Source organism: Terrapene carolina, unplaced genomic scaffold, assembly GCF_002925995.2.
Source record: "Terrapene carolina triunguis isolate 2854851 unplaced genomic scaffold, T_m_triunguis-2.0 Scaffold67, whole genome shotgun sequence".
NCBI lineage: Eukaryota > Metazoa > Chordata > Testudines > Emydidae > Terrapene > Terrapene triunguis.
The window spans coordinates 47,370,851-47,385,543 of NW_020664418.1; the positions used below are offsets into that span (position 1 = coordinate 47,370,851).

Consider the following 14,693-nt stretch of genomic DNA (forward strand, 5'->3'; position numbering starts at 1 on the left):
AAATGATGGATGTTAGCAGCATGGATCTATAATAAATTTTGGCAGCCAAATCTTACAAATTGTTCAGATTGGCTTGGGTTTATGTGCACTGAAGGGTTTATACAAATAGTTATGATAAATACAAAGGATTAAATTGGAACGATTTGAGAGAGTAAACACGTCAATGAAATTCACGGATGATACTCTGCCCCCTCGGAAATATTAAAGAGTAAATAAACAGGAGCTAAGATTACTTACCAGCTGGAAGAGAAGGACGTACAGCACAGCAGACACACAGCTATGAAATGGCTGTGTAAGGGCAGCAGTTGCTTGTATCTGCACAAAAAGACCAAGAGCTCCTCAAAAGCTGTTCTGGGAAAAAGGTCCTAGAAAAGTGCCACCCTGAAGAAATTTGGTAAGATCAAGGCATTCACAGAGGAATCAGCCTTTGTGTGTAACAGCCTGTAGAGCCCTACCTGGTAACCTGACCCAAAGTCCATTGTAGGCAAAGGAAAGACTCCTACAGACAAGTGGGACTAAATGGCCACACTGGGGTACTGCCATTCCCCAAAATATTGGAGAATTGGAAAAAATAGGAAAGTTTTAAGGGTAATGTAAGCAATATTTGTGGTGCAACACCTCATATTGGTTTCTTGACAGCAGAGAACGATCGCAGGTGGTCATTCTTCAGCACTCCTGTTGCAGCCTGAACCTTGGGCTGGCTGTGGGGATAATTATCTCCTGAATGCGTGTGGGGCAGCAGCCCCCCCCCATTCCCTACCTGAGCAGCCCTGTGTCTACTGATGTCACAAGAAGAACAGGAGTACTTGTGGCACCTTAGAGACTAACAAATTTATTAGCTGTCACAAGGGGCTTGCTCCTGCCTTCGTAACATGTCAACCCGTGAAGTTGAGTCTAGGCAGATCATGATGAAATTTGCAGCAGGCATCTTCTGACCTAAGCACAGAGGTTCCTTTCCCTGACCCCTCCCTGAACATGTTTGTTTCAATGAAAAGAATGAGTTTGAAAAAAGTGCTGCAGAAGCTCCCAGCCCTGCTATTGGCTCTGCCAGCTACACCTCTGCATTCCTATTGGCGGAGCAAAGAATAGCCAGCCCAGGGAGAGGAGAGGGGGCCTGATTGGGATCCTGGCAGGTGGGTGGGCACAAAGCCCGCCCATGTCTAAAGCCCCCTCCCCCAGCCTCGCAGGAGGGACCACTGGACCTGCATAGGGGGGACAACTCATGAATAACAGGGTTAGGAGTGAAGGTCACAGGTTGCAAACGAGGGCTGCAGAGGGGGACACTGAGCGGAGAACCCCAGACAGGGGCGGGGGGAGAAGAGAGACTTTCAAGCAGCTTGGCTGTGGCGGGGGGGGACACACTCAGCCAAGCTGCCCCTGCTGGCTGGGGTGGGGAGGGGGAAGATGAGTCCGTGAGGCCAGCCACGTGACTGCTGTCCCCTTTGTGTTTTGCTTTGGCTGCTGCAGTTCTTGCCAATCAGGGGCTGGAACCAATCGCTCAGGCGCCTAACCCGCCTCCTGATTTCATGACAGCCCCGGGAGCCAAGCAGGCGTTTGCATGGGCTGGGCCTTTTGTTGTGCTCCAGGAGTGTGGCTGTCTGCTCCCGCTCCCGCTCCCGGCTGGGGCAGGGGGAGGAAGGAGGCAGAGGAGCGAGCAGCCTCTCCCAACGACACTCGGGGAGGGGCTGTAGCTCCCTTCACCCTCCCGGGGGGGTGAACAAGAGGGGTGGGTGGGTGAAGAGAACTGAGTGACTCCCCTCCCTGAGTTCCTGCCCACGAGGGGCTCTGTCCGAGAGGTTCCCCTCCCATGGGAAACACCGGATGCACGAGTGAGAATGAAGGGAGAGTAGGGGGACCAGTTTTCAGAGTAGCAGCCGTGTTAGTCTGTATCCGCAAAAAGAACAGGAGTCCTTGTGGCACCTTAGAGACTAACAAATTTATTAGAGCATAAGCTTTCGTGGGCTACAGCCCACTTCTTCGGATGCATATAGGTGACCAGATGTCTCGATTTTATAGGGACAGTCCCGATTTTTGGGTCTTTTTTCTTATCCAGGCTCCTATTACCCCCCCACCCCGTCCCGATTTTTCACACTTGCTGTCTGGTCCCCCTAAGGGAGAGAGACCCTGAGCTCCCTGGCCTGGCCGCAGCAGCCTGGGATCCGGAGCAGAAGGGCGCCCTGGAGCCCCAAGCCAGCACCTGACCGGTTCCCGAAGGACAGCGTAACTCGCTCACCCCCCATCCCCCGGACCCTGGGAGGGAAACTCAGGGCAAAGGCCAGGGGAAGGGCAGGGGCTCCCAGGCAGCTTCACTTCCCAGTGCCCATGTGCAGCGGCGCCACACTTGCGCACTGGGGGCGCCCGAGGCGTTCGCACATGCACAGTAGCGGAGAGGGACACATTTTGAGAGCGGGCAGTGTTCGCTTCCACGGTGCGGCTCGGGGAACTCCTCGCTGCTCAGTCGGGGAGTGGCCCCGGGCGCCGCCGGACCAGGAGCCGCCAGGCGCGTCCCTTAGCTCTGCTTAGCGAGGGAGAGCCGGCTGGCCGGTCGGAGCAGGAGCTACTGGAGAGGTCGCCCGGTAGCCCGGCTGCAGCGGGAGCTGCCGGAGGAGCCCCTAACTCTGCCTAGCGGGAGGGAGCCCCCTGGAGCTGGCCGGAGCAGGAAGGGGATTTTCGGGAGTTTAAGCTCCGTTATTCCTATTTAAAATGCCTAAAAAGAAGCCAATGCCCATTCAGCTGAACCCGGCTCCAGAGAGTTCCACCATCAATGGGACCAGCACTGCGGAGTGAGTACCGCCTCTCTGGGGTTTGGGTGTTCCTTCTGTCTTGGCGTGGGGAGGGAGGATGGGGCTGGTGAAGTTAAAACACACGCTTTGCTCTGCTGCTGCGTCTATGGGGACGGTGCTCCGAAATCTCGGAGTCTGGGGATAATGGGAAACGTTATTCTTGCACACTCTTTAGGACTCCAGCAATGCAAAGTGAGAGGATGTTATTTTACAGGAACTCCTCAATCTCGGTTAAAAAAAAAATGCACACAGCAGGTGTTAAAGGGTACTGTCAACATGATTTAAAAAAACAAATACCTGCCGTTTAAAAAAAACAAACCACACAGGTTCTGTTAGAGCAGCATGGCCTAATTAAAAAAAAACAAAAACAAGTTTGTTTGTTTTTTTGCTCCCTTGCTGATATGTGTCTTTTCAGAAAGGACAGTGTCTCTGGTGACACAAAATTTTGTCAGAGATGCATAAAGTAAACAAGGTGAAAAAATTGCGAAAGTTATAATTTAAGTTACAGTTTGTAATTCTAGTAGATACAAAATTTTCAGATGGAAATGTGATTGCCAAGTTAATGGTATCGTTTTAATGTATATATTGTAGAATAAGTACTTAACAAATGTCAAGTAAATTTTGCTTTTATAATAGGAAAATTTTATATACGGCTGTAGAAAAAGTAAGTTGCAATGGAAATCGGAGTGTCATTTCCCCCCTTTTATTGTATGATAGACTGAAAGACAGATTTACTAAAATGGACTGCAGTCACCTCAGCTGTCACATTTGCTTAAAAATAATACTATTGTGGAAACTAGATACTACATCTGAGCTTTCCTGGGTATAATGAAAACATTGCAAAAAAAAAAAAAAAAAATCAGGAGGGAAATAGCTATACATGGTGGAAAGGGAGGTTTGACTAACTGATTTTGATTCTTCATTTAACAACAACAAAGATTGCAATCCTTAAACCGTTACACTTTAATTATGGGTTACCTGTGAATTTATGGGTAAGGAAAGATGTTTGCTTGAGAAGCCTGTATTTAGAATGAAGTATTACAAAAAGTTTGCTAAAGACAACAGGTTTGCACTCATCACTTCATTCTTAGCCTGAGGTTATGAGAGAGATAAATGGAGGTTTGAAATACCTACATTCCCTGGAATCACAGGTTGCTGTCCCAGAAAGGTCAGTTCAGCCCCTTTGCTTTCTTAGGCAGATAAAATGAAGTTTGTGGGTGGGTTTTTCAGAGGACACCTGAAATGGAGGTCCTGTTAGTCATGTGGGCCCGACACCCGCAATTGGTGACAGGTTTTCAGATGAGCTCAGCTTCCATTGTTACCTATATAATACTCTGATTTTCAAAACTACATAGCAGCCAGTAGCTCCCATTGTGACATTTATAACCAGATTTTCAGAAGCACTTAGTGTGCATTGTGCTGATCTTTTAAAAAAAAAAAAATTAACTACTTTGGTGCCTAAATGGGAGCTGACTTCTTCTGAAAATCTGTCTTGGACAGCAGGTGTAGAGCTCTTCTGAGAATTCTGGCCTAAGTGTCACATGGGGTTTGCCCTGGATTGCTTGGTAAAGATTAATATAATGATATTTATATAACATTTCCTGGTGAAGGACCTTCATGGTGGTTAAAAATCATAATTTGATGTAACATTACACAACTGTGAGAGGTGGATATCGTTATCCCCATTTTACAGGTTCCCCAGAGGAGAAGCTGAGGCACAGGTAAATTTTCTTTTTATTTTGATACCTAAAATTTAAAAGCACCTATCAATTGCATCTCTCCAATGTTCCTACTTTCAAGGGATGTTACTTCTTTTAGTTGCAAATTTCCATATAACATTGCATTCAAATTTGGAGTCCCCTCACTTCTCTTGTTGCAAGTTATTTACCTCAGAAATAAAGAGTCATGAAACTAAGGTTATATAGAAAATGTTGTTTACACTGAAGATCTGGATCTCACCGTTTTCAGTTTCTTGTAGTAATACTTGTTATGTGTTTTCCCCCCCCCCCCCCCCCTTCCCCCCTTTTTTTTTTTTTTTTTTATTTTTTTTTTTTTTTTTCCCCCCCCCCCCCCCATTTTGGATCTTTGTTATATGTTGCATCTCATATTTAAGCCTTGGGAGGTTGAGGTATACTAGGTGCTTTTGATGACACAATTAATATAAAGAGCAAATCCAGCAACCTGCCCATACTTACACAGAAACAATTAACCAATCAAAAACACTCAATCCTCCCAACAAATACTAACCCTCATTGTGATACTTCCTGTGTGACTTTTGATGCATGAGGCAGAGCTGGGAATGAATCCCCAATCTTACTCCATTTCTATGATTTCTGAGACCATATTATACTTCCTTTTGCCTTCTACCCCTTCCTTTCCAAGTTCTGCCATGTCATGATTGGTTAATGCCTGCTTTCTACTGCAGCAGAGGTGCCTGAATTTCAGTAGTGTTGTATGCATATCACTTGTAAAGTTTTGGGGAAGAAAGGTGTTATGTATTTGTAAGATTATTACCTTTTTGACAGTTCATTTGCAAGTTTTAAGCAGTCCAGGCCTATTCAGTTGCTGGTCATTTGAGCCCCTAGTAGTTACTCCTTTGCTGGCCTCGTACACATACTTGCCAGTCCAGCGCCATTGTCCAGGTTGTCCCTGTATTCTCTTTCTCTCACCTGTTCTGTTGTATAGTGAAGTTTTTAAAATATATATTGCAAAGCCTGGTTCTCATTTACACTAATGCCCCTTTATAATACCAGTGGTATAAAAGTGGCTTTAGTGTAGTGTACTTTAAGGGTATGTACACTGAACATTTAGCCCCTGAATTCCCGTGGCTGTTGCCTACAACCAGTGCTTCATTCCCCATGATGTGGATTGTTTATTTTAATCATTCACCCAGGCTATTTCAGATTCATCTGGGGCTCCCCAATGCACTTGTCAGCCCAGCAAATACTATGAAAACTTGGTGCAGGTCCTCTGCCAAACTGTTCACTGTTCTTCAGGGTAGTGTTAAAAATAAAAGTCTCCTAGGAGGGGGGATTGCACCACTGCTGTACTCTTTGCATCCACTGCTACCAGAGGGAGTAGCTACACCACAGTGGAATTTAGTGCAATCCTGACCAGATTCATGTTAGTTTTATTCTAGTGCTGCTGCAAGTGGGGAGCAGAGATTAGATAGAGAGGGCAACAAGCAAACAGAAAATAAGCAAACTAACTAATCAGAGTGGAAATAATTTTTCTTTCTCCTACTAAACTATTTGTGATAATTCATTGGCTTGATAGCCAGGAGAAACAAGGAAACAATGTCAATTTTTCATTCCCCTAAAACTTCTGCATTCCCTTCCTCCATTTGAAATTTTGGAAGTGTTCCAGGTCCATGTGAGGTTAAATATGCTCATTCTTAAGGCCAGGCTGGATCGAGCATCCTAGACAGAACCTATTCAGTGAAGCAGAGAGAGAGAGAGAGTAGTTTTAGAGATAATACTTCTTTTTATTCTAATAAAGTTTCTTGTTTATTGTTAGAAGAAAGCGACTCCATGTGATTCCTAGGCTGTGTCTTAACTCCAAAAAACAAAGTGTGTTTTTTATATCGAGATAGCTATCTCGATGTAAAATTCTAGTGGAGCCAAGGCACAGGTAGTTTTTACCTGTTTTTACCTTGATGTAGCTAGTCAAGGTAAACCCCAGGTGGAGGAGTATAGGGATGACCTCTGCTAGCAAAATTGAGCTAAAAACTACAGTGCCTTGTCTCCACTAAGATTTTATATCGAGATAGGTATCTTGATGTAAAAACACTTTATTTTTCTAGTGACGACGAAGTCTTTTGCATTGCCACATGATAGTCCCGTGATGGAAAATATGAAATGAAAGCACAGTATTGTCTTAGAACTCCTAGCTCCTGATGTCTCCTGAGCACTTCTGTCCTCTTAATTTTGCACTGCATTAATGACTCATCTGAAACACAACAGCAGAAGTCCCAGCACAACTAGCAGCAGCAGCACACTATGGGTAAATCTGCACCTAGAGCTAGAGGTGGGATTTCCAGCTTGAGGAGACATACTTGAGCTAGTGTACTAAAATAACATACTTGGGACAGTGTAAGTGGTGGAACAGGCTAGCAGCCCTGAGTACATAGAAGGGTCTCTGATGGGTGCATGCTCAGGGTAACTAACCCATCCTACTGCTTACTCTGCCCTAGCTACATTTTATGTTTAGCATGCTAGCTCAATGAGAGTTAGTGCAAGAATGTCTCCTGGAGCTGGGAATCACATCCCTAACCTCAAGTGTAGATATACCCTAAGGGCTGATTTACAAACAAGCTTGCACCAATTCAGCTAAACTGTTTTCCTAAACCCAATCTAGTTATTTTAGTGCAAGTCTATGTTTGAATATTTGCTTTGGAATAAAAGTGGCTGAACGTGATTTAGTTAAAATTGGTTACACCAAGAGGCAACACCTGTGCAGTGCATGGTGGCTCCAAGGAGATTGGTATAGTTACACCCTCCAAGATAATCTTTCACTAATGTTTACTAGGTGTTTTGTTGGGGCTCACTGAAAACTATCAAATAAAAGGATCTGTATAATGTTGGGTTATAATTTAAACTGATTAATTCACGTAAACTCCATAGTTCATGTCTAAATATTGAAATAGCCTCAGAAAATTGGATAAACTTATATTTGCAAGAATACCTATGCACAAAAGGGTCTGTAAAGGAGAATCTGGATAAACTTGTGGGGTCTAGACTACATGTAAAGAGACTGGTTATGAACGCATATGGTATTAATAGATCTTCTAAAACCATGTACTGGATTGTTGTAACATTGGTAGTAAGCACTGTCCTCTTTTTGCCATTTGAGACAAGTAGGTTAATTTGTGTTTCCCCAAGATGACTTCTGTTCCCTTCTGAAAACAGCCATTAATCGTAGAAATGTAGGGCTAGACAGGGCCTCAAGAGGTCATCTAGTGAGTCCACCTCCCCCCCTCTCCCCCACACACACACTTGAGGCTGGACCAAGTAGCCATCCTGCAATGTCTGGCATTGCTGAAGTACTTACATTTTTAATTACAGAGGTAGCACTTGGGACCTCTCTAGATTACTGTGCTTGCTCATGAGACATACCACCAAAATGCCTGCCTACTAATGGGGCAATTCTAAAGTTCAATTTTTACCTTGACTTATTAGATAATCGATACTCCCCTTTCTCTGACACTATAATCTGGACTTGTGTGGAGTGCCTAAAAGTGTGGGGCCTTCCTGATGAAATATAAAAACAATGTAAAGTTACAATTGTAATTGAAACTTTACTCATTTGGTATCACTTTTTTGTGTATTGTATCATACAAAAGTTTTAATTGCATAAGAACAGCCATTCTGGGTCAGACCAATGGTCCATCTAGCCCAGTATCCTGTCTTCCAAGTGTGGCCAATCCCAGGTGCTTCAGAGGGAATGAACAGAACAGGTAATCATCAAGTGATCCATCCCCTGTCGTCCACCCCCAGCTTCTGGCAAAAAGAGGCTAGGGACACCACCCCTGCCCATCCTGTCTAATAGCCATTGATGGACCTATCCTCCATTAACTTATCTAGTTCTTTTTTAACCCTGTTATAGTTTTGACCTTCACAACATCCCCTGGCAATGAGTGCCACAGGTTAGCTGTGTGTTGTGTGAAGAAGTACTTTCTTTTGTTTGTTTAAACCTGCTGCCTATTAATTTCATTGGATGATTTCTGGTTCTTGTTTTATGGGAAGGAGTACATAACATTTCCTTATTCACTTTCTCCACACCAGTCATGATTTTATAGACCTCAATCCTATCCCCCCTTCATCTTCTCTTTTCCAAGCTGAGAAGTCCTAGTCTTCTTAATCTCTCTTCATACAGAAGCTGTTCCATACCCTTAATCATTTTTGTTGACCTTCTCTGTACCTTTTCCAATTCTAATATATCTTTTTTGAAATGGAGGACCAGATCTGTAGGCAGTATTCAAGATGTGGGCGTACCATGGATTTGTGTAGAGGTATTATGATATTTTCTTTCTTGTTATCTATCCCTTTCCTTGTGGTTCCTAACATTGTTAGCTTTTTTGACTGCCACTGCATATTGTGCAGATGTTTTCAGAGAACTATCTTCAATGATTCCAAGATCTTTCTTGAGTAGTAACAGCTAATTTAGACCCCATCGTTTTGTATGTATAGTTGGGATTATGTTTTCCAGTGTTCATTACTTTGCATTTATCAATGTTGAATTTCATTTGCCATTTTGTTGCCCAGTCACTCAGTTTTGTGAGATCCCTTTGTAACTCTTCATAGTCTGCTTTGGACTTAAAGGTGATTTGAATTGAAATCTCAAGTTAGATTCTTGTTTGTTTATGGATTTCCAGAATATTCAATGTACAGAAGAATATACTTTATCAGCATCTGAAAGTATGCTGAGCTCCTCCAGTTCAGATAAAAGAAATGATCTCTGCTCCAAGAAAACAATTCCAAGCCAACTTCACACATGATGCAACAAGAGGTAACAGGACAGTAGGGTGAGATATAAGAGAATGGAGAGGGGCACCACCAATAAGATTATGTTCTTACTGAACAAGGCTAATGACGGTATGATGAAAAAATATTTTTGAATGAAATAAAAAAGGAAGAATTAATAAGTAGAAGATTTAATTAGCACACTTCTTGGAGGCATTGTGTAAGAAGTGGGTCTTGGGAAGGATTTAAGAGTCTGCAAAGCCACTATCTTCTCCTATCTCAGGAAAGGTGTTTCATGCATAGAGAGTGGCATGGAAAAAAGGCCACAGGTGATTGTGGGCTGTTTCCTACTATAGGGAGATTGATGCTGCTGCAATCTATGCAGCAGGGATCGATTTAACGGGTCTAGTGAAGACCTGCTAAATCGATGGCAGAGCGCTCTCCGGTCAAGCCCGCTACTCTGGCTCTACGAGAAGAGTAAGGGAAGTTGACCGGAGAGCATCTCCTGTCGACTCAGCGCATTGAAGATACCGGGGTAAATCGACCTAAGCTACGTTAGTCACGTAGCTCGAGTTAGCGTAACTTAGGTCAGCTTACCCCTGTAGTGAAGACAAGCCCTGTGAAACAAGTAGAGAAATAGGGTATAAAGAATGGCAGTATCATTGACAATGCAGAGTTGGGCACAGGGTGAGATACCATATATACTCGATCATAAGCCGGTTCGTTTATAAGCCAACCCCCGCAAGATGGATAAGTAAAAATGGAAATTTTTTATGACCCATTCAAAAGCCGACCCTATAATTCAGGGGTCAGCAAACTTTGGCTCCTGGGCCATCAGGATAAGCCACTGGCGGGCCAAGATGGTTTGCTTACCTTGAGCGTCTGCAGGCACGGAGGTAAACCTAAGTAAACAAAGTGTCCCGGCACGCCAGCTGCTTACCCTGACGGGCTGGGACAGCAACTGGTGGGGAAATTTTTTTGGGGGGAGAAGCTGGGAGTCAGAGGAGTAACCCCTGTGACCACCTCCCACATGACCCCATCCCTAGACTGGGACCCCCACACTCTCCCCATCCCATCCCATCCCACCTTATGTGGGGAGGGTCAGGGGAGGATGTCTCTGACCTGGCTGGAGCTGTTCCGCCAGGCTGGGCGGTGCGGCTGCAGCCTGCTCCGGCGGGCCGGGCTGGGCGGTGCGGCTGCAGCCTGCTCCGGCGGGCCGGGCTGGGCGGCGCGGCCGCAGCCTGCCAGCCCCGGAGCTGCAGCTGCTTCGGCAGCTGGGGGGAGAGCAGCGTGGCCAGAAGCGGAGAGATTCTGGCCCCGCCTCTTCCCTTCTGGCTCTGCTGGCTGTGCTGCCTCTCCTAGCTCCCTCTGTTGGGGGGAGGGGCTGTGTCCCACCTCTCTCTCTATACCCATTCATAAGCCGACCCCCTTCTCTGGTGCTTCCCTTTTTTACTAAAAAAATTCGGCTTATGAACGAGTAGATACGGTAAACAAATATTGTTTCTTTTAGTCTTTGTATAATGGATCCAGTCCTTAGGATATTCAATGCACAATTAAGAGTAATTCCTGAGAAAATTTTGAGTAAAGAAATACCTTTGCAGCATTGGGCATATTTTAGCTCTCCTTGCAGCCTGTTCGTTCTGTCAAATGGGATTAAAGAAGCCACTGAATAGCTGGTCCGATCCTCTGCTTACTGTTGCCTGTATTTGATGGCCAGAGAAGAGTTCAGGAAATTATCTCATGCAGAATTGGCTTGGAATTGAATTCATAATACAATTTGCAAATGAACTATACAGTGACTCATTTCATATGTACCTCACAGGTTTCTCTTAGCCAAAACATCCTGGGCCAAAATCTTCATCCAGAAAATTTTGTGTTATGCCTAATGGGGATGAAAAGGCACCTTGACTCCAAGCAGCACTGCTGTTGTCTCTTCAAGTCTGTTTTATAACATTCTTTCATTTTTACTCCCCCCCTCTCCCCAATTATGATGATTTTTCCTTTGCCATTGCAAAATGGACCTAAACGAAGAGTGTAACAGAGTTAGATAGGTTGGGCCAGATCCTGGCAGTTCTGGGCCTCTGAGGATTTGTTCTATGTGGGGGAATCATTAAGAAGTGTAGGGCTACCAGAGTCTTTTTTACCACCATGTCTTTAGGCTTCCTGCAAGTGGATTTAGACAACGTGGTTTAAAAAGCAAACAAACCAAAACCCACTGCTTGTCTCAGTAATGCTCCCACTGTATAATTTTTTTTTTTTTTTTTTTTTTAAAAGCTCAGTTTAGAAACAGTCCATACACAGAATTCCCACTGACTTCAATGGGAGCTCTGAGCTTGGAATACTCTACCAGATTAAACTCTAAAGCCTCTGAAAATTGGAATTTTATAATTGAAATAGCTGAATAGCCATTATAGCTATCTTTTTATATATATATTGTAGATTTAAAAAAGTGTCTCTCTTAAGAGCTTATGTTAAAAGCCGTCTCCTTGTTCATCCCCTGTTGATAACAGGTCAACCAGTCTTTCAAATATGTGTGGTACTTAGTAGACTGGGCATTATGAGTTCAAGATAATTCCAAGCTAACTATGAACCTTTTGTTATTAAATAGATCCTTCAAATTAAAACCCTACCCAGTTCATATCCTCCAGTTCAAATCTGCATGTGGCTGATATTTTCCTTAATTGCATTAGAAATTTAGTTTTAATAACACTTAATGTTATATTCTCTTTTTTGTTATCTAATATAAAAATAATGGATATTCAGAATCTGCAACACTATCTTAATTTTCTCCACTGTGACTGGGTATATGCATTTAAAAAAAAATCCTAAGTAACTAATTATTTCAAACTAATACAAAAATATGCACAAACACTAAACAAATTAAACAAAACCTACATCATTCATTGCTTCTGACAAAATAAAGTCTATCCATCTGGTAAGGATACAGAAGGATTTTCAGAGGCTTAAAACTGATGTTCCAGCTAGTAGCAAGTCTTATTATACACTTCTGCCTGTGTGACAGCAAAATATCAAAATATTGAAAAATGAATTACAGTAAAATCACTAAGACAACTTTGGTTTTGTTTAGTAAGCATAAATAAATTAAGCATCAACAAAACTGTTTTTTGTTTAGCGAAGTAAGCTACAGTATAATGAACTGGAGTGGAAAAAAGCTTGTCAGATCACTTTTAAATTGGCTAGTTACAGTCTAAACATTAAATAAATGTATATAATTGTTTCCTATAATACCAAATTTGCAAACACTATTTGTAAGCTCAAAAATGTGTCTTTTTTGCCAACAGAAGTTGGTCCAATAAAAGATATTACCTCACCCAGCTTGTCTCTCTATTATCCTGGGACCAACAAGGCTACAACTATTTCTGAGATACTTTACTGCATTGTGATTAATTGCTTTGTTCTTCTGGATATATACTGAAGTACTGTATAAACATGATTAATTTCACAGTGCACTTCTCTCTAAAAGACTATTTCTCTTTATACACAAAATCTCTGGCTTTATTTTAATTTCTGTTTTAAACAGTCAATATACAGCAATAGAATTAGATGTGAGAGTCCAGCATCACAACAGGGATACTATAACAGAGCACCTATAGTTCCATACTGCTACAACCTACTATATCAAAGACCTTTTAAAATATTTTAATTACTTAAACTTTGTATTAATTTGTATAAATATTTAAAAAAAACTAAACAAATAAAAGTTCTATTAGAAATGTAATTGATTCAGTATCATGAGAATAATGGCACAGGTTTCCCACAAGTTAAAATATTGTCCTATTAAGCAGTAAAGTCACAAGAATGCTCTTTAGTTTTATTTATTCATTTGTTTTAACAAAACTGAAGTCTTAAAAATATTATCCTTGCTGATCAAAGGAAAAATATTCTGAACTCCTTCCAGTCCTCCACACACGCAGCATACATGTGAGTGCTGTACTATCTTGAGCTTGGAAATGGTTAAAATCTTAGCAATGTTAAATAGAGATTGTTTCCTTTTTTTAAAGAAAAGTTTAAAAAATGTACTTCATTATTTTAATTGCTGCACATCCTACAGTTCTATAATCCAGAGTGACTTTGTGTTTTGTTTTTTAGAAATACCACAAAATATTTTTTTAATTTGTCATATATATTAAAAGGTCAGATTTGCTTTGATGTAGACCGCCAAAGGATAAATGGACAAGTGTCTACCATTTCCCGTTTAAAGAAAAAAGCTCAAAACCATCAACCAGACAAAATAGATAATCTTTGCTCTTTTTCACATCTCTACACACTCAAGTACCACAGAAAAATTTGTAGGCCTGATTCTCTACTGCTATGCACCTGGTATAGTCATTCACACCTATGCATAATAAGTCCATAATGTTTCCATTCCCATTTTACTTTACTTGCATTTAGCATTTTTGGGGCTCCAAGAACAATACTACCAAACTTGCTTGAACCCAGTTCTCTGCTGATGCATGCTTGCTGCATCTTTCATTTATAGTTTTAGCTTTGCTGCTGCTGTTACTGGTAAACACCCATTTGGAAGACATGGGGAACCGGTGTATACTTGAGTTCCGCCCACCGCAGTTCAAGAAAGTGTCTTCCTGCCCATGCATGAGACAGGAAGCACAGCTGGCCAGAAGCAAAACAGTGTAACTGACTATACGTTACGTTTATTTGTATACCTGTGATACGCACACTGAAAAAAAAGTGGGAATTTCTATACATGGAAGAGAGAGAGAGGTGTTGCTTATAGAGTGGGTACCAAATTTTTGGATATGAATGTCATTGTTTTTTTTTTAAGTCACTCTTTACTGTTGCTAGAAGCAACCCTGGGGATTGCCTGGGATTTATAAGGTTTCCAGACTGTACTGCTGTCAGCCAAAAATTCCTCTCCTAGGAGGAGCAATGGCTGACAACTTCAGGTTCTAACTTGCAGAATTTTCATTTTGTTTCTCCCCCTCCCACAGGTTTTTCTTTGGAGGGAGCAGTCAGCTGTAAGTGTTTTCTAGATGCATATTGTTTTATCATTGGAATGTCATGACCAAATGATTTCTGTTGTGGTAAATGTTCAATAGTATTAGTTCAGACAAATATTGCTTCTGAGGAGACAGTTCATTGGAAGGCACATGCCAGCCGTGCTGCCAGTTACTGCCCACAGGGAATGAACCACTGTTTTGGAGAAGGGAATAATTCACTGCTTAGTAACTCTTCTCAAACATCTGCTAAGGCGGAACCCATTGTTACCCACAGCTATCCATACAGTCATGCCTGAACAAGAAGAGAGTGAATTGCAATAGATCTTCATCTACTGTCAGCTTAATTTATGATCTTGTGCCTATGTTGAATCAATTCTGAGACATTCCATCAGGAGAGAGTATGGTGTGATGTCAGTGACCAGATGATACATAGGAAACTAATGTGCAGGAAAGTAGATTATTTTAATTTA

At 42.4% G+C, this 14,693-nt stretch overlaps 1 protein-coding gene across 1 annotated transcript in view; it reads left to right on the forward strand.

The window, feature by feature from the left end:
- The first annotated feature begins 2,078 nt into the window (after window positions 1–2,078).
- Window positions 2,079–14,693, forward strand: part of MAP2K1 (mitogen-activated protein kinase kinase 1) — a 61,404-nt gene continuing 48,789 nt past the window's right edge. The window contains exon 1 of the mRNA XM_024205532.2: window positions 2,079–2,783. Within this exon, the coding sequence (XP_024061300.1) occupies window positions 2,704–2,783 (80 nt within the window). The 5' untranslated portion in view covers window positions 2,079–2,703. The remainder of the gene's footprint in view (window positions 2,784–14,693) is intronic.